The sequence below is a fragment of the Equus caballus genome, chromosome 16 (genome assembly GCF_041296265.1).
Source record: "Equus caballus isolate H_3958 breed thoroughbred chromosome 16, TB-T2T, whole genome shotgun sequence".
In the NCBI taxonomy this organism is placed as follows: Eukaryota; Metazoa; Chordata; class Mammalia; order Perissodactyla; family Equidae; genus Equus; species Equus caballus.
In genome coordinates, this window is record NC_091699.1 from 58641082 (window position 1) to 58664827 (window position 23746).

A 23746-nucleotide genomic window follows, 5' to 3' on the forward strand; every position below is an offset into this window, starting at 1 on the left:
GGGCACAGAGACAGGGCCGACGACGACGGACGTGGAGGGGGTTTGGCAAGCCTAGGTTCCTTTCCTGGTGGGTAGTGTGACCCCATGCACCATTGTGAAATGAGGGTATTCTCTCTGCTCCCCACCTCAGTGTAAAAGCAGGGAGCTGCCACCCAGGTGGGGCTCTATCAGGAACCTCTCCTCAGCCCTGCCTTGGGAAAGGTTCCCAGTGCCCATGTGAGGTTTTCTCTGTACTTTTCTAGGATTCTTGAATTTTTAGCAATGAACACATATGACCCATCTTTGAGATAAAGCAATACATGTCATGTCCCCTAAGCCCTGCCCATAACTCCTCTGCCATACCTAGGTGTCGGGCTTAGAACAGTGTTGTTTCTTTTCTTCTATAGCCCATCAGATCAGGGGTTCTCAGCCCTGGCTGTACCTTTGAGTCATCTGGGGCACTTACAAATCTGATGCCCACCCTCAGAGATTTCGGTTTAAATGGTCTGGGGTGGACTTGAGGGATCTGTATTTTTAAGAGCCCTCAGGTGATCCTATTGGCCACTCAGAACTGAGAATCACTGAGCTGGGAGATGGAGCTGTTATGGAGGCTTGACGTGGAAAACTCTGGAGCTCACATATCCTCCTCCTGAGGGTTCAGTGTGTTCTCCCCGGAGACTGGGCTGATGGCCATGCCAGTTGATAGCTCCAGGCCTTGAGCAGCCCGCTAATCCACGGGCAGCCCTGGCACAGGAGATCTGCCACGTAAGCATCCCAGGTTACTCGGAGGACTGCCAAGCCCAGTGCACCCCTTATCCATAAGCTCAACAGACTGTCTTCTCAAGCTGGCTTTTCCCAGCCACTCCTTGCCTACCCTCCCCAGCTTTCTGATCATTCCTTGGTCCTGGATTACAGAGAGATGATACTGCTCACACAAGAAAACATCAGGAGGTGAAATCTCAGTATGCCCAAGTCTCAAATAAGTGATCTCTTGATGACCTGTGTTTCCTTCCCACCTATTCAGAGAATCTATGGACACTCACTGGGACACCTCAGCTTCAGGGGCAGCCACAATTCTCAACCGTCTATTTGCTTGTATGCAAAGATGTGAAGCAGTTGGGGGTCTGCAGGCAATGCCAGAGGTGACAGGAGGGAAAGAGAGGGTTAGGGAGCAGAGGGAAGGAGAGAGGGAGGTACAGAGAGGGACACAGCCTAGGAGTCCAGAACCAGGGGAGGAAGCTGGGGTCACCTCTCTGGTTGGCCACCTTCTTCACTGAGAGGTACCTGGCACAGACTAGCTGTAGAGATTTTGGGTTTTGTCTCTAGGTAAATAGTAGGTTTTCTGGGCTGACACACACTGTGTCTTGTGTTGTTTGGGATGAATATATATGCCTAGTAGGACGCTGTATCCCTGTGATAGAACAGAGACTGCAAACCATTGTCTCACTGGCCTCAGTTGTCTCATCCACAAAATGGGGATAAACCTATCTGATGAGATTGATGACACTGATTTTGTTATTTGAATTAGGTATCACTATGAAGAAGGAGTCCTGAGTGTGGTGAGGCCATGCCCAAAGCTCTGCCCGGAGTCCCTAGCAGAGGGGGACTTGCTGCCCCTCGTACCTTCATGTACAGAGGGGCTGGGCTGAGGGCAATGTCAGTAGGATGTCCCACTGTGAGAAACTGACTTGTCCGTATATCCTTACCCTCTCTCTGATTCTGTGCCATGCTTCACAGCATCTCAGCCAGTGGGCCCAAACGTTAAGGGTTTAGGCTCTATACACAGCACACACAATGCCTGTGCCTCTTATGGGATGAGGTGGGGACTGCATTAGGAAATCTGTTGGTAGGGCTGGAATCCTTGTGAGAGGAGGGTGAGCCAGGCTGCTCTGTCTGGGGAGATGAAGCCAGAGGGCCTAATATTGGGCAGAATGGTTTTCCAGCTTCCCCTGGGGTCAAGGTCTGTGGCTCTTGGGATCCTGCAGCCCTGCTCTCATCCACCCCTGCTTTCCAGAAGCTGGGACACCAGGAGACCCAAAATGCTGGCAGGAGGCTGTGCAGGGGGAGAGAATAGAAAAAAGAGTGAGGAGAGGCGCTGCACTAGAGAAGCAGTCCATCCATGAGAGCATAGTTTCATGTGTTTATTTTTGGCAGGAAGGAAATCATTGCAAACCTCTTGACTGAAAATGCTTGCCCCTGGAAACGTGCACATTCCACATGTAGTAATTCCCAAGTAATGCTGGATTGTATATCATGTTCAAATGTCCAAAAGAAATCCAGGACCACCCAGACACCAGCATTTCTACTACTTGAGGGGGTGTTAGTCTGCAGAGAAGCTCCCTGGAGAATGCAACAGGAACAGACACCATCGAATTTACAGTAAAATAGGAACAGAGGCAGCCAGTCAGTTTTGCACAGGTAACTGCAAGCACTTCAAGCCATCCACTCTTCTTGAACCCTGGCATGCCAACTGTTCATCACAGCACCTTTAAAAGCAGAGGCACAAACGTCACGAGTGTTTGACCATAGGGCTGTGTTGTTTTGGATTTTATTAGAAAGCCATCTTTAAAATATAGGGGTGTAAAATGTTGCCAGGTTATATACACTTACAGATTTCTTTTTTATATCAAAAGTTCAAATGCTGCAACCATGACAAGACAGTGTCATTAGGGCATCCTCATGTCTCCAAAGTCATCTCATCAAAATTGCACCATGTCAAAGGAGCTTCCCCACCAACCATCAGCCATGACAGGTGGTGTTCCTTTTTATTATACAAATGAATTGTTTACAAACAGCTAATGGGTGAAACCACAGACCAACACGTAGGATTCCAGAGCAATGAAAGACAGAGCAGTAACAATCTTGGATGTGCCTGGGCACCTCCACTCGAGGCCTGGCCAGAGATGTTGTAACATCACAGGGGCCGGAGTCCATGACCCAAGGTACCCTGTTCCAGATCTTAATGTAAAAAATACTTGTCCAGGAAACTATATTTTAACCGGTACAGAAAGGACCATGGAATCTCAGGAGGTCAGATTTCTCTTTTGGCTAAAGAGTTGGGGAATGTTTTGGTAACATGGGAAGTATATGGCACATAGAAATAGTTAAGAAGTTTCATTAGGTTTTAAAGCCCACAATTTAATAAAAGGTAATAATTAAAAACAATACCCGTATTTACCTTAAAAAACATAAACCCCAAACATTCATCTCATTTCTTGGCCTTATGTTAGAATTCTATTGCTTCATTTACATGTATATGATTAAAAATATAGATATAGATATTTTGAATATGTACATAAAGCAGAATCAAGGATTAAAATAAAAACAGGATTTTGGAGTATGGTCAAATAAGGTGCACAGAATCCAGAACCCTCAGAAGGTGTGCTGGCCCTCCTGAGACATTCTGTGTCTGTGGTGGCAGGAACCGGGCTCCATTCCCAACAGCTCCACACTGGGTTAGTGCAATGGCACTCACGGTTTCAGGAACTACTAGGTGAACATCTGGCTCAAGCCTGCCAAGTGTCTTTACTTCATCTGTCAGAAGTGGGGCATATTCCTAGGTTTGATTCCCCTGAAATATTCTAGAATTTTCAGTCCTCTCTGCCCCCTATTCCAAATAAGACCTTGTGATGCCAACAAGGAAGGCGGCATGGGTAAGGGTCTAAGGCTCTCATCAGGACTGATTTCTGTGTGGATTTCAACAGATGACAAACACCTGACTGCAACATTCATGACATTTAAGGCAGCGGGTTCATTAATGACTGGTCTTCTAAATCAAGGTTTATGGCATGTGCAGATCTGCCATGTAACTGTCATTATCTATGGTAATGCCTAACAAGGGCTGTTTCTATTTTAATTGGCATGTGGATTACCGGGTTTGGAACACTCAGAATGTTGGGAGACCTGGTTACCCCTGAATACTTACTTCTCTTCTGAATGCACGGCAGTCCACACACCAAAGTGCTATTGGGAGGACGTGATTGGCAGCTGGCTTCATTATTTTATGAATGAAAGCAAAAAAGAAATTTTACTTCAACCCCCAATTTCCAGTCTTGTTAGTGCCAGTCGCTCCCACCAGAACTCTGGCAGAGGCCCAACCCACAGAGGACTAAGGCAATGGTGCCAACAAAAAAGGGTTCTTTTAAATTATTTTTAAGAGCAAGACTTTATAGACTGCCTTGTTGTCGAACAAGGAACATGGCACTGCTTAAAACATCTCACTGGGAAAGGCTGCAGAAGGAGCCCTGGCTCAGGGAGAGAGCCTCTCCCTGGCTTGGGGCGATGAGCCTCACATCTAGAGGGGCTTCCCCAACCCTCGGCTCAGAAATAAGCTGTGCTTCAAAAGAGAAGACCAAGAGATGGACTTGGGCCACATCAGCGTGGTGGCTGGTTGAGGCCACAGGTTCTCATGAGAGAACAGTCAGCTTATCACAGGATCTGATGTTGACTGCAGTTGAAAATTAATGCCACACCTGTGTGGTACGCTGGCCCTTTTGTCTTTGTACCCTTCTGAACTCCCATGGCCAGGGCCAGGGACAAGATACAGCTGGTGCAGTCTGCAATGGGGTGGGACACCTATGTTTCTGACCCTGTCCATGTTTGCAGCTTAGCAGTGAGCAGATTCTGAGCATAGGCACAGTGGCAAAGAACAGTGTAACAGCCGCTGGTCAATTCCATTTGGTGGCAGCGCGGTAGCAGCAAAGAAAATTCCCAAACACCTCCGTGTGTATCTAGCTTTTGGAAAGGAAAGATTTAAAAATCAATAAACAGATTTTTTTTTTTTAATATCCAAGGGTTTTAGAGTCTCTCATAACTGCTCTACCCAAAACAACAACGCAAAAAAATTACAGAAGTATGGCAGTAGTGTGAAAGCAGAAGTGACATGATGCCACCTTTAAAGAGGAAAATGTGACCTCGAGACAGATTTGTCACCGTCAGAAATCATAATAATAATATAAAAGACTCTATTGTTTCCTAAAGTGTTGAGCCAGACAATTGCAGATACATTCCAAACTGGGTCAGAAACGAATGGAGACACTGACACAGTCACAAAACCTCCCATCAGGAGCCTGACCCTGCAGCGCGCCACAGGTTGTCAGAGCAGTCACACCTGTCGGGAGACAGGCTCCTATGATTCGCTCCCATCCCTCGCCACCCCCTGCTCCCTAGGTTCTAGAAAATTGTCATATTTATCTTCTTAGAGAATCTAAGACAATAAAAGACTAAAAGATGTCTGGAAATATGTTGTGTAGAAAAATTAACTCTCAGCTTAAAATAACATTCAAAAAGGCACTTCATCCTTTAGGAAAGAGATTCTGAGTTGGGTCAGCTGCTCTGAGCTGGGATAGAAGGGGACAGGTTGTCTGCTTGGAGGGGAGGACAGCTGAAAGGAAGTCTGATAGATATCAAGCTTTTTTTTTTTTCCTCCATTTTTTTCTTTTTGGTATGTTTTAAGAAAAGCAAATCCAGTAAAATGCATGTCCCTTTATGAAATTTGTTAAAAGAGTTCATTTTAAAATAGTTGTTTCTGTTCTTAAAAAATAAAACAGGTAGGTATGGCCACATTCACCCAGTGGTCTGGAGTATGGAGTGTCCTCACTTTCAGCTCCCAGGGAGCTGAGGCCAGGCAGGTTCCCAAGGCCAGAGGTTCCAGAGTGCACAGGCGGGAGGCAGGCAGAGGCCGGGGCTACCTATTGCAGAGTCTGTGCAGCATGCTGTACACGTCGTCTTCCCGGCTCAGGCCCTCAAAGAAGGGGATGAGGTCCAGCAGCTCTGTGTCCGTCATGTCATCGAACCAGGACTGCACAGGCACCTGGAAGACAGTGTGTGGTGGGGGGCAGCAGAACTGTTTCCAGGGCCGGGGGCTGCTCCCAACCTGACTGGGTCCCTGAAGTTCCAACATTTTCTTTGGTAAGGAGGAGAGGTATCCAGAAATCATCATCATCATCATCATCATTTTGTTTATTCCCTCGTCCCAGCTAAGATCAATCCAAAGCTACCTGGTTCAGGAGATGGCTCAGGAGGCAAAGTTTAGTGTACCCAGTTTGCGTGCATTTATCTATTTTGTTTTCCTGCCATAGAAAAGGTGGCCAGAGCGCGGAATATATGAGAACTGGCCTTGCTACTTGCCAATTTCAAAAAGCTCTTTCCATTGCATCAAACCAGCTCCTTGAACCTCACAGCACCTGGAGCCAGAGGTTATCTGCCAACCACCAACACCAGGGAGCCAATGAATAGGGCACAGGATAGCTTCCACTTGGGGCCATTATGCCAAGCTGCATGGCAAAGACAAGTGGAGAATTTCCTCCCATGCTTAGCTGTGGTCAGTTGAAAGGAGAAGTATAAAATTTCAGGAAATTCTGAAGCCATGGGCAAAGACAGAACTTTTCCTTAGTTTTAGACACAGGGGTGGGGAGGGGTAGTAGTGCGTGACAGCCAGGGGTGCAAAGAAGAGATTTAAAGAGAAATTTGGGGAAACTAAAAAAGTTTAAAAGTATTATTTTTGGCCTTTTACAAATCTAAAGACCACTTAGAAACATAACAATTCATTATGTAATTAAAAAAATAAACACGATAAGGATTAATAAAAAAATGACCACTTCTAGGGGAAGGGGCAGGAACAGGAGAGAGGACAGAAATGGACACCAGACCTCTTTGAATTTATCTTTGTTAATAGTTTTGATGTTGGAACTGTGTAAATGTGTTACATAATAAAAATAAAATTAAACCATTAAGAAAAAGAAAGCAATAAAAAAATGAACCTAGGTGTATATAAAGGTGGTGACACAACCACACAGACAATTAGTTCAAGTGGGTTTTAAAACATAGTGTTCTGTCTCTGCATTTCTCCAAAAAACCCTAAATGCATTCAATTGTCTTATCATCAGTAATAACATTAGTACCGCTATTTTGAAACTATTAAGTATCTACCATAGAATAAATCAAATATGTAATGTTAATATCTTTAGGAATCAAGAGTTTCAGCATAAGAGGAGATACACATAGAAAAACAAAGAAATTAAATAAAGACTCTGTTATAACATTGAGTTGAAAAAACCAATATGAATTTATGATTTAGTTTGCATTCTAAAAATATGAATATTTTAGGGGTCAGTCCCATGGCCAAATGGTTAGGTTTTCGCTCTCTGCTTTGGCAGCCTGGGGTTCATGGGTTTGGATCCTGGGTGCAGACCTACAAACCGCTCATTAAGCCATGCTGTGGTGGCATCCCACGTAGAACAACTAAAATGACACAACTAGGATATACGGCTATGTGCTGGGGCTTTGGGGAGGAAAAAAAAAAAGAGGAAAGACTGGCAACAGATGTTAGCTTGGGGCCAATAAAAAAAAAAAGTATATTTTAGCTTTGTCCAGTAGAAAGGGCTAGAAACAAAGAGAATTACAGTAACAGTGAGAAACGACCTAAATTGTGGTTTTATATACCATTTCCACTAATAGGAACCAGACTACCTAGAAAAATGGCTGATTCCAGAGCTGAAGCAAGAAATAGACAAGATGAGCTGGGAACATCTGGTTGTACCAGAAAGCAAGATGCTATCAAAGCCTACTGTAATTTGAAGAGCTGTCCACTGGCCAAAGGCGAACACTTGAGCATACAAAAGAATAATAAATGGATTAAATTGTAAAAATAAAAAAAATCCAGGAGTTCATAATGATACCTATAAAAAATTCATTGGTTACTTTTAGAGGTTGCCAAAGCACAAACTCATTACTCTGAAAGTTTCAGAATTGAAGAAAAAGAACCAAGACTTTATCCTGACTTCCCTATACAAACATTTCATTTTTTAAAAATAGAATTCTAGCCAATAAATGCAGAAAGAATAATAGAATTTAGAAATCACCATTTTGCAATTCCTAATGAAATAGTGGATGTAGGCAATGATCTCAAGGACTGCTCAAATTTTTTTTTTTTTTTTTTTTAAAGATTTTATTTTTTCCCTTTTTTCCCCAAAGCCCCCCGGTACATAGTTGTGTATTCTTCGTTGTGGGTTCTTCTAGTTGTGGCATGTGGGACGCCGCCCCAGCGTGGTCTGATGAGCAGTGCCATGTCTGCGCCCAGGATTCGAACCAACGAAACACTGGGCTGCCTGCTGCGGAGTGCGCGAACTTAACCACTCGGCCACGGGGCCAGCCCCAGGACTGCTCAAATTTTTAGGTGAAGGGTTGATGGGGAATTTTAAAATGGATGGATCAGGCTAACAGCACGTGAATTCACAGATCAACTTAAAATTTTTAGAAGTGGGACAACTTAACATGATATGTCTCCTGATGTGATACCATGGTAAGTACACAATATCATCTACATTGTATTGTTGAAAAAAACCTGAACCTGAATCGAATCAAGTAGTAGCCATCTAACAACTTGTTTAAAGGAAATATGGTAGCTAGAGAAACATAATGAACGCCACCATGAGGCTGCAACTATACAAATCCAGAATGCAGGAAATTTCTTCAAGAGAACCAGAATTTCTTCACCAAAAAAACAGCATCGAAGAAAAAGGAAGAAGGGTGGGAGAAGTGTTAAGATTATAAGAAAATTAAGAGACATATTAACCAAAGCAATGCATGGACCGTGTTTGGATTCTGATTCAAACAATCCAAATGTAAGAAAACATTTTGAGATGACAGGGAAGATATGAACACAGTCTGGATATTAGATAATATTAAGATGTTAGTTTTGTCAGATGTGATATGGAATTGTGATAATCCTTATCTGTTAGAGACACATTACAAAATGCATTATGTAGAATTTGATTAACTCATTAAAATGAACATATTTAAATATAGTACACTTTGAATGTTTATTAAAATAATGATTACACACCAAGTGAATCTAGTTTGAACTCATTTTTTTGTTGTATGTGGAGCAGCAGAGTTCTGGACTTATGGAAAGGGGCTTGGGTGGGCTTTTGTTGAGTCTGAGAAGCCTGCACTTGGGAGGAAGTCTCCTCTCCAGGGAAAGCTGCCTGAGCTGAGGACCTGGGATGGCAGCTACTGCTGAGAGGTCAGCAGTCACCAGTGGGCCTGGCTGATCTCTCTCCTACTGGAAACATAGCGTGGGAGGTCGGAGGGCATCTCTCTCTTGCTCTGAGGGTTGTGCTGCACCCAGTGAGTAGGCACTAAGAGCTGCCACGCTCCAGGGAGTTTTACGTAAGAATGTTCCCATTGCATATATTTTAGACATCATTATAAGGTGGTAAAGCCTGGCAGACTTATGTGAAGACCTTATTGAAGTGTTTTATTCATTCCCATTTAAGAAATATTTCTCTTGAAGAGGTTACTTAGGCCTTCTGAGTCTACAGGGTCATGAAGTCCTGGGCAGCAGCCAGCTCCAGAAGGTTAATGGCAGACAGAACCCTTCTTAGTAACACTGCTAAAAATGCTAAGAAGACACAGGTTCATCGAGCACTTACCCATTGCAAGCACTGTTCTAAGGGCTTTTCATGTACTGCCACACCGAATCCTCTAACAATCCTATGAGATCAGCATTCATATAATTTCCATTTGGCAGATGAGGCAACTGAGGCTCAGTGAGGTTAAATAATTTGGTTAATGTTATACAATTGCTAAGTGGCAGAGTTGGGATTTCACCAAGGAAAAGGCCAAGAAAACTTGCACAGGCTTGAAGGTACAAAAGCGCTGCTTGCCTGGCAAGACAGCGCTCAGATGGAGCTCTGCGTTCTTTTTCTTTGGGGCTACTTACTGCATTCTCAGGATGGAAGATGTACGAGGCAGGAGAATTGTCGACAATGATCACTTTACTCAGTTCCCGTCCAAGGCGACTCAGGTCTTTCACATAATTCCCACGATGGAAAACACACGATTCTCTGAAGAGTCGGGCCCGGAACACACCCCAGCGGTCTAGGAGGTCAGCCACAGGGTCTGCATACTGGAAAGCAGGTGTCACAATGAAGGCTGGGTGCCTGAAAGAGCCCGGAAATCCTAACCTACTGCAGCAAGATCCATATTACTTTTCTAAAAAGGGATTTAAATAATTGGATGTGTTGTAGCATCCCGGTTATTTTCCTCTCCATGCACGTAAGACATCTTGGATTGTTCCATTCCACTCACTTCTCATATCCAATCCATCAGAAATTCTTTTCAGTTCCATCTCCAAAAACATCTGCATCTCTCTATTTATATTGTCACTGCCCTAGTCCAGGCCTCTGTCATCTCTGGCCTGGGGTGGCTGTGTGATCCTCTTAAAGAGTCTCTTCCCCTCGGGCCTCCTTTCCAGCCTATTCACCTCACAGCTGTCAGAGCAGCTGCTGGAAAACACACGTCAGATCACGTCACTCCCCTGCTTAAAGCTCTCCACTGTCTATCCGCTGCACTTGGAATAAGGCCCACACTCCTTGCTGCCACCATATCCCGTATGGCTGCAGCTGCAAGATTTCTGCAACCACTCAGCTCCATCTCAAATCATTTGAGCCACACGGGCTTTGAAAAATGGTCAGAACCTTTGCACCAGTGTTCCCTCTACATGGAACATTCTCTTCTCAGCTCTGCATGAACCCCTCCCTCTGTCTAAGATCTTGGGTTCCCTTAGCACCTATCTAGAGTACTCCCGCATCTTCCTTTCTGGATACTCTACTGCCTCACCGTAATTTCCTTCACAGAGCTTGTCACTCTCTGGGGTTACTTTAGTTTCTCTTCACTTGTCAGGGAACAGGCCTTACCTGCCGTGTCCACCATGATATCACTACCAGCTTGCAGAGTGCCCACCTTATGGTAGGGGCTCAATAAATACTAGTTTCATCAGTGAATGAATGAGTGCGCTTTGAATTTGGCTTGTGAGGCATGAGGCCACACTGCCCTCTAGAGGTGCTCTGGGCAATTAGGCCAGCCCAGCCCCTGACTGTCACAGGATGCTGTCCAGATACCCACCTTCCATTTACTTGGAGCCCAGGAGTTTTATGGGAGGGAGTTTGGGGGTCATCCTGCTTGGCCCTCTCTCATGGCCTAGGGAATTTTCCCCATAGTGGGCTAGATTGGATAAAGAAATACAGGGGTCATCCCTGAGGGAAAATATTCATAAATGAAGATGTTTAAAAGACTGGGCCAGACTGAGCAACTGGGGCTGGAGGCAAGAGTGGCAGTTCCAAGCCCAATGTGAGGCCAGGCCTCAGCACCAAGACCAAAGTGAGGGGCAGAACCAGGTGTCACTAGGGGCCCAGCAACTCTGCCAGTGAGACAGGAAGCAGCTGAGGCTGGTGGTGTTGGAAAGCCAGCAGTGGAATACATAGCAGGCCCTGAGTGCAGAGCAAATGCTGGCATAGCTGCAGGGATGCAGGGCTACAGGGCTACAAGTAGCAGGTCGGATTCCACAGGAAAGTCCTCCTCTCTCCAGAGACATCCTAAGGGAGGCAAAGTCCAGAAGCAGACTGTATTTCTTGCTGATCAAGTGGAGTAAGAGCTCAAGGTGCTGCAGTTTTCTGCTGGTGAGGCAAGCAGCACGTGGGTGTGTTATAGGGGGCTGACTCTAGATAGAAAAGATGATTAATTGCCTCATAAGCATTAACACTGGTGGTGGCATACATCTTTCAAGGGAGTGTCTGAGTCTGGGAGCTTCAGGCCTTAGAGATGAATGTGGGGAATGTAAGCTTCATGAGGGCAGGGACTTAGTCACTTTTGTTCTCTGTTGCATCCCCAGTGCCTAGTACAGTGCCCAAAACCCAGTAGGTACTGAGTAAATATTTGTTGGGTGAATGAATGAATTACAAAAACTAAGATGAGGAAGCAGATGTTGAAGGGCTCTGACAGCTAGCTTAGGGTTCCTGTAGGCCCCTGGGCAGCAAGCCAGGAAGTCTACTGCACCAATGGTGCTGGCTGGGAGCTGAGCCCAGGGCCAAAAACTGGGCAGTGCCCACCTGTGAACAGAACTTGGGCATCAGGGAGGAACGAGGCTGGAAAGCTGCACTTGGGAGCTGGTTCGGCTGAGCCAGGCTGGAGTAGCAGCGAGAGAAGGGTTGGAGAGACAGATAGAGGGGCAGGTGGGAGCAGTCCAGGAAGAAGGAACAAACAAGGAGGTTTAAGTGCGTGTTGGGGACAATGCCAAGGAAGAGAGTTTTCACTTGTGCCAAAGGAAAAACAACTCTCAATCCAGAGACACCAGTGCAATCTTCCTATCTGTTATTTCTTTGGTTATCACCTCAGGCTGCTCAGCACGCCAGAGCACTGTCAGCAGAGCCATTGACAACACAATGCAATTAGTCTTGGTATTATTCATCTGAAAGAGTACCCACTGGGGAACATGTTTTCCCTGAGGCCACGTTCTCTTTTTAGTTTGCAAAAGTAAGGCCTAGGTTTTGGATTCCCTCTCTACTGGCTCATGCTTTAAGGCCTGGTGATGGGCCTGGCAGAATGTTGGGTAGGTGGGGTTTTCTCTCACCTCAGCCATGACAGAGAGATGGCCCAAACTAGGAATCCCCAGGCTGGCAGAGCAGTATGTCTGGGAATCCAGAGTCAGAACCCTCAACATGCTAAGGAGAAAAGAGAGCCATCCATATGAATCCTTGCAGCAGATCTGGAGACAGGCAGATGGCTGACCCGGGCCCCACAAAGCTCATCTTTGGGGCCACTCAGGTCCCTGACGTGCCCATGGAGACACTGGTGGTGCCACCAACACATGGATGGTGTTGACCCCATCAGAGTCAGGGCTTGAGAGATGGTCACGGCAAGGATCTCTCCTGAGGAACAGGTGCCAGCCCTGTCTGCTGTGAAAGGATAGATAAAACCATATTGAGAGTCCTGTGACCCTGCTAATTCCCTTAAACAGTGGGAGAGGGCAAAGAAACCACTCTCTATGGTCAGAGCTATGTAGACGCTGGGTCAGAGATTCATACCAAGCTAGAAGACCAAAACATGTGAATTATTTTATCATCATTAATCATTATGATAACAAACAATGAACGTCAGAAGCACTCGCCATGTGACAGTGCCCAGCACAGCATATGGAACACAGCAGGTGCTCCATGAATACTTGCTGAATATGAGTCAGACACTGTGCTAAGCCCTTCACATGTGTTATTTTATTTGATCCACCCCACAAGGCAGACAGAATTATCCCCAATGTATAGAAGAAACTGAGGCAAGAGAAGTGAAGTAACTTGCCTGAGATCACAGGGCTCACTAGGGCAGTCAGAACTCCCATTTGGCCCATGCATATGGGTGAATCTGACACTTATCTCTTCCCCAAACCTGTATAAGCTAACCCAAGGGCCCAGAGGCCTGAGCCTCTTAGCATGTGGTTGCCAGACAACAGGTGAGATGCAGATACCCTTTTTCGGTTACGCTGGACACGTCTGTGATTTCCTGGTCTGTACAACCAGCTTCAGGTGCCTGCATGCGGCAACTTCATGGAGCATTTTTTCCAAGTGCTCCCTGTCACCATGGTAACACGGAAGCCTTTCAGGCTGGCACTGTGCACATGGCCTGTATCCATCCCATCTAGGGTGGAAACCTGTCACCACAGAAATAGCTTCCCTCACCTTAACAAAGGGCTGCTTGACAGAGAGTGGGTATGGATGGAGGGGCTTGGGGCACCAGACCTAGAGCTCCCAGATGGGAGCCGGACTCACCTTGGCCAAGCTGGCAGTAAAGAGCACACATTCAAAGAGCTGCCCCATCCTCTGGAGGAACTCATCCACATGTGGCCGCTTTAGCACATAAACCTGCAACGGCAGGAAACAGCAAGCTGGTCAGTCACAGCAGTTGCTGGGGACGGCCTGGGGCCCAAACACCCAGTGCAGGAAGAATTCCTGAAAGGGTTCCCACCTCCCGCCCCTGGTCTCTGTGTGGGGCAGAGACCCAGACTGTATGAGGGGCTATGTAGTCAGACGTGGCACTTCAGGGGAGACACACTTCTCAGGTTGGACTCCAGATCTGAGTTCAGAGCAGACGCTCCTCCCAAGGGAGAAAGGGAAACTGACCATGGTATTGAGGGTCTTGGGGATTTCAGAACGAGTGAGTTTGTTTGTGTGAAACGACTCATTCATTTCACATGTGTTTCTCTGCACATGCTCTGGGTCAGGCCCTGTGTAGACACAGGCCATGGTCCGGGGTTCTTTTGGAGGTCCAGGCCTGGCTCATTGCCTGGTAGGTCTGAGATTGCTCTGGCTGCCACCTTCTACTCTGACTGGAACACCTCCCTTGCTAGGCAGGCCTGGGGTGGAAGCACAGGCCCAGCAAAGTTACAAGAAGTGCCCTCCTGTCTACCTGACACCACAAAGGTTACTTGGCTTGGGTTTGGTACAGAAACAGACACTTCAGGGGATGTAAAGCCTGCATACTCCCAGGCCCCAGAACCCAGCCATCAGGAGGGGCCTTGAGCAGAGAGCAGAAAGAGTAGCCTTTCCTAGAGTGGCTGTGCTCTGTGCTCCCGACGGCAGGCCTGAACAAATATGAGGAAACAAGGGAGATGGGAGAGAAGCGAAAGCTGGTGAGAGAAGACAGAGGAGGTGGGAAGAGAGAACTAATTAAAACTTGAATAAATTCCATTTGAAATTAGCCACTTCCCTAAAATAAATGAAACTTGTTAAAATTCAATTCAATTCATATTCACTGAGCCCCAGCTTTGTGCTCAGCCTGAAGCAGTTACAAAGATGAATAAAACACAGACCTTGCCCTTGAAGAGCTCACAGTCTAGAACAGACATATGCAAAACATCCAAGTAAACAGGGCATAACGAAGTTGCAGTAGAGGGACAAATTAAGGACAATTAACTCCTCTTTCAAGGGGAAGGAATCACAGAAGGTAACATTTGGCCTGGACCTTGAAGGATGAATAGGAGTTCATCAGGCCGACAGGATGAGAAGTGGGCTTCCAGGCAGAGAAAACAGTATGAGCATGAGACCTGGCCTGAAAATACTTGGGGTGTTAGAGAATGGTCAGAGGCCTGCGTGACGAGCCCTGCAGAGGCAGTGATAAAAGAGAGGGAGACAGGGAATAGGAGAAGAAGTGGCTAAAGATGAAGTGTGAAAGGCAGGTTGGGGTTAGCGTGCATGGGGCCTTAAATGGCAGATGGAGTAGACTGGACATCCTACAGGCGGAGTAACAGAGGGGAGAAAGGGGGCTCTGTACCACAGACAGGATGTGCTGCTGGCACAGGAATTTTACACAGAGCCAGGACTTGGTAGGAAATGTGTGGCTGACTGAGAATGGGGTGAGCAGGGGTCTGTGGCCAAGGGTGTAGTGAGGAGCCAGAAGAGCAGGATAGTGTGGGGTGGGTGCCAACAGGGCTCTGAGGAGTGGGGAGGCTGGGGTGGGGGCTGAAGACAGGGCCTGTGGCTACAATAGCTTCAGGCCTCCACTTTGCCCATGAGATTCCTCATGCCAGGGAATGGGTGCAGCCTGTAGTCCTCAGTCTCCCTGGGAACACTGCTTGGAAAGCAAGCTTTGCTACATGCAAAGGGAAGGAGACTGACTTGGGAACTCTGGTGTTGGTGCCTCTGGCAGAGAGGAATGTCTTGGGCCCGGATGCCGGCGTCCAGGCCCGCGTCCGCGTGCAAGTAACCAAGAATAGGCCCATTGGGACCTGCACAGCCTATCCTGGATTACTTGAACGAGGCCACGGCCTTCGCCAGGGCCTTGGTCCTCCTCTTGGCGCCTGTGGCTTCATTCTCTCAGGAGAGTTTCTGACCCCAGCTCTGGGGCCCTGGGATATCTATCACCAAGTGAATCATAGCACAGTCTGGAGGGAGCTGGAGTAGCTCCTGCAAGAATGGGCTGGCCACAGCAGGTCAGGCCCCAAGGGTCATGCTCATAGTCACGAGGTAGGAAGGATTAATTTCTCTTCTAATTCTTGCCATGCCAGTGGGCAGCCTCTTCTTTTTCTCATTACTTTGTAACAAAGCAAAGATAATAAATGCAGAAGCCTTAACTGCTTCTCAGATGCTAAGTTAATTCAGTTGATGCTTTTGCAAATATTAAATGCTCACTGCCTGCTGTTTTGGCTCCCTGATGGCTTTTAAAAGCATGAAGTGTGGAGACCTAGGGACAAAGCTGCTTTTCCCAGAGAGGGCTTCCTGGCAGGACCTCCTGGAGAACAGGTGAGAAGGCAAGGCAGGGGAGGGGAGGGACTCGAGTATTAGGAACAGAGCCCTGGGCCAGGGGCAGGAGACTGGGATTCTTATTTTAATTCTTCTCATTGTATAACCTTGAACCAATTCTATCTCTGGCTGAGCCTCAGTTTCCCCACTTGGACAATGAGGTGGCTGGACCAGCTGATTTCCAAGGCCTTGCCATCTCTGACGCTCTATAACCAAGAGCCAGAGAGAATATTGACAACGTTAAGGAAAGATATCCTGTTACGGCTCAAGCACCAGGAGAGATTTTTTCTTCTGGGATATAAACACATCAGGCCAGAGACTCTCCTTTTAGGACTTGGGGTTGACAAGGAAGATGGTCAGCTTATCCCTGTGGAACACCTGACAAAAGCTCCCCCACTCTTCAGTCTCCAAGGCTAGCTTTCCTATAGTGTTTCTAACATGTTCATAAATGAAGCTATTCTCAGAGGAGCTTCATACAGATAAGGAAAAAAATCTGAACAAAGAGGCATGCCAACTGACTAGGCCATCTTATTCAAAGCTGCCTGCTGATTCAAAAACTCACACTCTCCCCCCTTCTCTTTTGGGTTGGGTTTTCACTAAAGATGCACTAGAGAACACGATGCAGGAGTGTTCAGTCTACAGTGGCTGGCATTGGAAATGGACACCTTTTCCTGAGAGTCTACCATAAGTGGGCAACTTGCGGCATTTTCCTGTTGCCTGCTAGTGAGAGTAGCCGAAAGCAATTATTTGAGGAAGTTAATTAGACCATCAAGCTAGGCCAGCAGGGGATATGGAAACTTCCAAAAGTCTCCATCAAATCAAAGAACTATTTGAACTTGCAACCACATCTAATATTTATAGATTATAGTTCCCTTATAAACTTATTATAAGATAAATTTGTCTGAGTGAAAAAAAGCAGAAAACCATTGTATTTATTTTACAAAGTTTGCTTCCTTTTGATTCAGTAGTAAAATTATTACTGAAATGGTAATTTAGAAATAAAATTCGTAGGAAATGTAATTACTAAAAAATGCTAATTGAAACTCAAATTTAGCTTTGACTTCTTACCTGATGTATAGTTCCATCGATTTCAACCGGAACAATAAAATCAGCATTACTAATAGGCTAGAGAGAAAAGAAACTATAATTAATATATCTGAAAGAATGAAATAAAATTGGAAATTTTAGCAAGAAAAAAGCTTGCCTGTACCAATGTTTTATTATTGGAAAAAACAGTTCAGGAGAAGGATGTTGAAGCATGCCTTGGTTCCTTAAAATAAGCACAAGCAGGAAAGCACATTATTTTCTCTTCTGAATATTGTTACATTTTCAGCATCTTGGTCCAACCTCTGTATCACCTGCTTGGCTTCAACAACAAAGGGTGGGGCAGCCTGGCTAGGGAATAGGGCTCCTCAGAAACTCCAGCTCTTGCCTAAAGCTCCGTCAAGAAGATGGGGAGCCACTCCTGGCCACCAGAGGGAGGAGGTGAAAGCCTGATGGTCCCGGAGGACAGTACTACTTGAGGGAAAATAATTTATACTGGACCCACAAGTGCAGCCTGTCCTGTGATGGGCTGGCTTGGCAGGAGACGCTGAGCACACAGACCCAAAGCAGGGCTAAGTACTTGTGGGGTGAAGTCAGAGGCCACAGAGCACAACCTGGGGCAGGCTCTTCCCTTCTCCAAATCTCAGTTTCTCCTCTTCCATAACTATAGTAATGGGTCTGAGGGGAGCCATGGCTCCACCTAGTCCTGAGCATCAGTGATTTCAGGCCTTGCCTGACACTGTCTTCTGTCCTGGAGGGTGAGGAGAGCCAGTCCACCCTAGACTGCTCTGTAAAAAGTAACACAATACCCAGCACACTCAAAAAACTGCTGGATATTTAAAATAATTTAATAATATTAATGACATTTAAAGCTCAAACATGATTCTTCAGCAGTTATTATGTTCTCATTGATGGACTTACATACAGTTCTAAATGGAACTCCAAACAGAGGTGGAAAACTACTCAAATGAACAGGCCGATGAACAGGAATCATCAGATTGCAAACCCTTGGGACAAGTAGGAGAGATATGGAGGGATGTGGTAGCCACTGGGTGGGGATGTGGAGTGGGGTATGGAGTCTGTGGTCAGACTCTGAACTGGGGTCTGCCTTTAGGCCCATCACTGTACACACACACACATTCTTCTTTTATATGTAAACTGGAAAAATGTAGAAAATGCTAGATCGTAGAACCATTACTAAACGTTCAGTGGAGTACCTGAGGCTTAAGATTACAGTTTATTCACTCCTATGGTTGGAAGGCCAAGAATGAGTTCAGTATTTTATAATTTCACAACTAAAATACAGAATCATGCTAAAAAACAAAAGGAAAGACTGAAGGAATAAACTCTCACAAGGCATTAGATTGTGAAATCCTATTCCATAGAGGATAGTAAAACACAAAAACCATTCCCCAGCTCAGAGCAAGCACCTGCCATTGATCTCTTCTCATGTGCTGGTGCAAATGCAGCCATGCCAAAGCCAGGGTTCTTAACCTGGGCCCATGAGCCTGTGTGACGTACAGTTGTACATTTTCAAGGAAAGAGGTTCACAGCTTTTGGACTTTCAAAGGGCTCTGAAATGCCCAGAACATTACAAATCACACAGTAAAGAATATTCTGCTGGCAGATGTAGGCAGGCCAGGGAGGCAAGAAATGAAGAGATGCTGTTCTCATCAGCTTGTCACATCAATGCCCTCAGAGAGGTCCTGGAGACACAAGGGGCTGCCAAGGCTCATCCTTTGGAGCCAGGAAGCTTCAGTAACCTTGGGCAGTCTGGCCAGCGTTGCCCACATTCCCGGAGCTGCTTGAGAGGAATCTGTCCATGCTGTGATGGCAACTGACCCCTGCTCTAAAGGGCTTTCCTCCAGAGGGACTTGAAAATGTCCTGAGCAACTTGCCTACAGGGGAGAAAAGGCTTCCAATGCTGTGCAGAGCTGAGCTGGGACTAAGCTCACTGAAGCCCTGGGACCAATCCTGGAAGGGCCCTCAAGGTGCTGGGGAATGAGGTGGTACCTACATGCCCTATGGCCATACAGGCCATCTCTCACCGCTAGTGGAAGTGTGGCCTCTCTTCCACTCTCCCAAAGGACTCAAAGACAACCGCCTGGCCTTGCCCTGTCAAGGAAGGCTTCTGTTTAGTGAGAAGGAGGTAGAAGGAAAGATGTTTCTGGAAGAAAGGGCTTCAGGTAAATTTGATAGCTCTTAACAATCATTACGGAATGACTATGGTTCATGTGAGACACATACCCCATCATGGATGGTGCCTTTCATGTCTCTCAGTGAAGTAAGGGGACTCATGGGCTAGGGGTAAAAAGAAACGTGGTCTAATTGCCAGTGATGGTAGGGGAGTTCCACTGCCAGAAATAAAGAAAAACAGGACCAGGATCCTAAACACCTGCTTCTTCTCCCCAACACACTAATCCCCTATTTCCAAACCTTTTCATCATTTACCTCTTGCAAACAATTTACTCCATTTCAAAAAATGGAAAAATGGTTAATTAACTCATTTCTTAATAGTGTATGCACAAGCTGTTCGTGCATGAAGGCCCTTTGGTAATTTGTAATTTTTGTTGTTATTCTAGCAGGGAGATGGAGAGTGAGGAAGGTGATAGAAGCAAGACTGTCTGATGCTCACTTTGACATCACTGTAGCCCCATACCCTTCAGGAGGGAAATCATCAAAGTGGATAGTCATTTAACTATGAAGCTTACAAAAAACCCCAGCAACCTTTTGTCATGAAAATGGTCAAAATAAAAATAAATGGTTGAATTTGTTCAGAAGCCATAACACTGGGAGTCTTCAGAGTTGGACATCTTTCAAAACTTGGTCTGGGAAAATTTCCAGAATAGCAGGTTGCTTGACAGTCTTCAACAGTGCCTCCGTTGCCACTCCCAATAAAACATACAGCACTCCTGTTACCTTCACAAATACACAGCAGTGTCCTGGGGCATTGGTGCACTGACTGCCTTGTGCCACCTGAAAAATATTTCTGCAGGCACCAGAGTGTTGGAAAACTCAAATCTCATAAGAATGAGGTCTCAGTGATATTGGCTGCCCAGTGATTTTTTCCCAAACTAATTATGTTAATATTCAACTACTTGAGTTAATGTTCACCTGAGTTAATAAGCAACTCTTATTGGATTTCTTCATGAACAGTGAAGTCATATACCAACAACCACAAGCTTTCATCCCTTTTATTTTTCCTTTTCCAATACATTTGTGACCAAACCACGAAGATCAGTGATTGTTTTTTATGTTGATTTACCTTAAATGAACTGTGCACCAATGTCTCATCTAAATCAATGACCACACATTTCTTTCCATAGTCAAGCACCGTCACCTCTGGAAGGAGGTATTTAGCTGGTGGCTAAAGGGAGAAAAAAAATCAACATTATTATCTTTATGTAAAAGACAAACCAATTCCCTTATTATTGTATTATACTATGTCAATGAGGTTATAAATGAAACCAAACATTGAAATACCTGCAATTTTACTAAAAGCAACAGGAATAAGTAGTTTGCAACTGAAGTTTTACTAAACAAATACTGTGCCATTGTCTGAATGGGTATTATGAAGACAAAGGCTTTGTTTGAATATCAGCTCTATTTCTTTCTTGGCTGTAAGTTGGGACAACAATACCTACCGCGAAAGGTTGTTGTTATCAGCTATAATTACTGTAAAATGCCCAGCATTCTGCCTGGCACATATTTGGTGGTTATTGTTATTATTAAAATGAAATACACAATAATGAATGTTTAATTATAATAGCCACTCTAACCATGCAGGCCCATTACCTGAGGTCATATTTGGTCTGAAATTCACTGTAGCACATAAGTATATTTCAGACCTATATTGGAACCACAGTATTTTTTTTTTTAGTGACTGAAATTTTCAAAAACTTGAAGAGAAACTATAGGCCCACCAGCAAAATGCAATCCAAAGAGAATAACAGGAGACAGAAATGAAACTGGTCCAGGTAAAGCACTCTGCCTTGTGCCTGCCTCACTGTGGAATAACACGGAGTGAATGTGGCATTTTTACCCCTTGGATTTTCTGTCTCTGGAAGTTATACTTTAATCCACATGCTGTGTTAACCATAAAAATCTATTTATATGTCTCTTAGTAGCTGACGCTAATCTCACGATAAAGAGGTCATAAAGAGTTAATAAAATGCTAGATATCTTCAGCCCACCTCATTCTTGATTTAGAGTATTTATTTCTTTGCCTCACCCTAGAAATGATTTAAAGTATTTTAGTTTACTCCATGGCATATTCGGCGTCCAATGTTAACTAGTTAATTTTCTGTCCTGGAAGAAGGTCAAGCTCTGTTCAATATTTAATGCAAAACAAAACGCAAGGAAATATCTGTCCCTAGCCACTGAAAAATGGACAATTTAGCTTATCAAAAAAAGCAAGAAAAAAATGAAATCAAGAGGTATTCCCTTTTAAATGGTTATTTCCTTTTTTTTTTTGGTTTAAACTGAATGTAAATCAAGGACCTAGAGCCAATTTTGGACTTTAGCTGGTTCAATAGTGAATGTAACACAGGTGGTCCACAGGTCAGGTACATTTGCAAGTGCAATGATCATCTTGGCATGGAGGGACTGTCCAGGGCTGATCAGGATGAAGCTATGTGTGGGAACACAAGCATTTCTAATTCTAGAGGAGCTCTCCCTAGGGAGTGTGGGTGTTTCATCCTCTCCAACATCATCCAGAAGACAAAACCTTTATGGCCTCCCAACTCCCATGGTTCTAATTAAAGGTCACCCAGCGGTATTCCCTAACCCTGTGGCACTGAGAAGAGATATGCCTTAGACAGGGGGCATGGGATTCGGGGTCCTAGAAAGGACGCTGTTCTTTATCATAAATCAGCAAGCAAGCAGGTTATTAAAAAAATTTAACTTGCAAGAACAAGTTTTGCATCAAAAGGTGTGTTAAAAAGGCAGAGTATGATGAGCTTTATAAATGAACACACTCGGGAGGATTTGGGTTATTTGCGTTGTTAGGGCCATTGCAGAAAGCATACCTGTGACAAGAATAAAATTTGTTTTAATTTTTATTATACAATTATGTAATAAAAATGCATTCTCACTTTAAAGAATATAGACATGTAAAACACAACTTTTCCCTTTTCCATGCCCCTCATTCCTTTTCCAAGATTCTACCTTTTCAGTTTGGTGTCTATCTGTCCAGTTCTTTCTCTACGTGTTTATAAACTAAAACAGCTTTTTAACTTTATGTAATTGCTACCCTGGAAAATAAGGATCTAGAAATTCTATCCCTAGCATATCTGAAAACATCGAAGATCTGCCAAAAGTGGCTCAGTTATTTTCCAAACCCAAGAATAAAAATTACTTTCTTAGCATATTTAACCCACACTTTACAAGCATTCTCTGAGGTAACAGTAAGTAAAGAGCCCCACTGTACTATTCTAAGAGAGAAAAGAGCAAGAACAGTGAGACTTATATTAAGAAAGCTATTGATTTAGCATTTGTAATGCAGAAAACAAGGCCAGGCTGGGGCAATGGACTGGGAGGGTTCCGTTCATCTTCAGCTCGTTTCCCGAATGCACACAGCTTCTCTGAGAGCTGGGCTTTAGATTAAATCAAATTCTTCAGACCATTGGTAGGAATTCTTCTGGACAGCTATGTCCTTGGAACATACAAGGACGCTATATAAGCGCAATAGTGTTTTGTGACCTCAGGTGATGCTTGAATCATTAACTAAAAAATGTCCTGAAGCAAATTTTCCCTCAGGCTATCATAAAGCTGAAGAACAAGAGAAATATCAGCTATATCAAGAAGACCCTTTTCTATACAAAATCACCTGCTCCAAAGCACATGGAGGGCATTGCCAGGGGGACGGGGGCGGGGAGGGAGTGTGGGCAGAAACTATGTAGGGGGAGGGGGAGGAGGAAGGGACCATGGCTTGCCAACCAGTTCATTCCAGTTCTCCTCCTGGGAGTAGTTCTGAAATTTCCTGTCCTTGGTAGGGAACTGGCAGCCACAAATAGTGAACTCTAAGGTGCTTTTCTTTAGAGTACCCACGCCACACACCTCACAAATCTTAAGAGATGTAGTACTGCTTCTTGGTACGTTAGACTGTTTTTGTACTTAAGAGTTCTCAGGCTTAGAGTCTGCGCACTGTGCTCCTCAAGCCTCAGAGTTCAGGGTAGAGTTCTCAGGGCCTATTGCAGGAGGTGGGCAAAGGAAACTCTAGACTGGCGTTAACTAGAATATTGTTCTGTTTCTAAGTTCTCACAAGGGTTGGGTGGAAAAAGGTATGTACACTACCGCTTACTAAAAGGCTTAGGCAAACAGCATTAGAAACATTTAGAAAACAAATTTCTTCTCCTTTCAGTATTTTTATTTTTATCTTTTTACAGATTGGCACCTGAGCTAACAACTGTTGCCGATCTTCTTCTTTTTTATTTTTTCCTGCTTTTTCTCTCCAAATCCCCCCAGTACATAGGTGTATACTCTAGTTGTGGGTCCCTCTAGCTGTGGCATGTGGGACGCCACCTCAACGTGGCCCGACGAGAGGTGCCATGTCCCTGCCCAGGATCCGAACCAGTGAAACTCTGGGCCACCGAAGTGGAACGCATGAACTTAACCACTTGGCCATAGAGCCGGCCCCCACTTTCAGCATTTTT

The 23746-nt window shown here is 45.0% G+C and overlaps 1 protein-coding gene and 1 non-coding gene across 3 annotated transcripts in view; both read right to left on the reverse strand.

The window, feature by feature from the left end:
- Positions 1–2511: 2511 nt before the first annotated feature.
- The window catches only part of CTDSPL (CTD small phosphatase like), a 111592-nt gene continuing 90357 nt past the window's right edge, over positions 2512–23746 (reverse strand). For both annotated transcript variants that reach the window (XM_023620742.2, XM_023620743.2), the window contains 5 exons: positions 20359–20460; positions 17118–17174; positions 13581–13673; positions 9704–9889; positions 2512–5791 (listed from right to left, as the gene is read on the reverse strand). In XM_023620742.2, the coding sequence (XP_023476510.1) occupies positions 5666–5791; positions 9704–9889; positions 13581–13673; positions 17118–17174; positions 20359–20460 (564 nt within the window). In that variant the 3' untranslated portion in view covers positions 2512–5665. The remainder of the gene's footprint in view (positions 5792–9703; positions 9890–13580; positions 13674–17117; positions 17175–20358; positions 20461–23746) is intronic.
- MIR26A-2 (microRNA mir-26a-2) lies at positions 15496–15572 on the reverse strand. Its single transcript, NR_032954.1, has one exon. It is a non-coding gene; the product is annotated as a microRNA mir-26a-2 (primary transcript).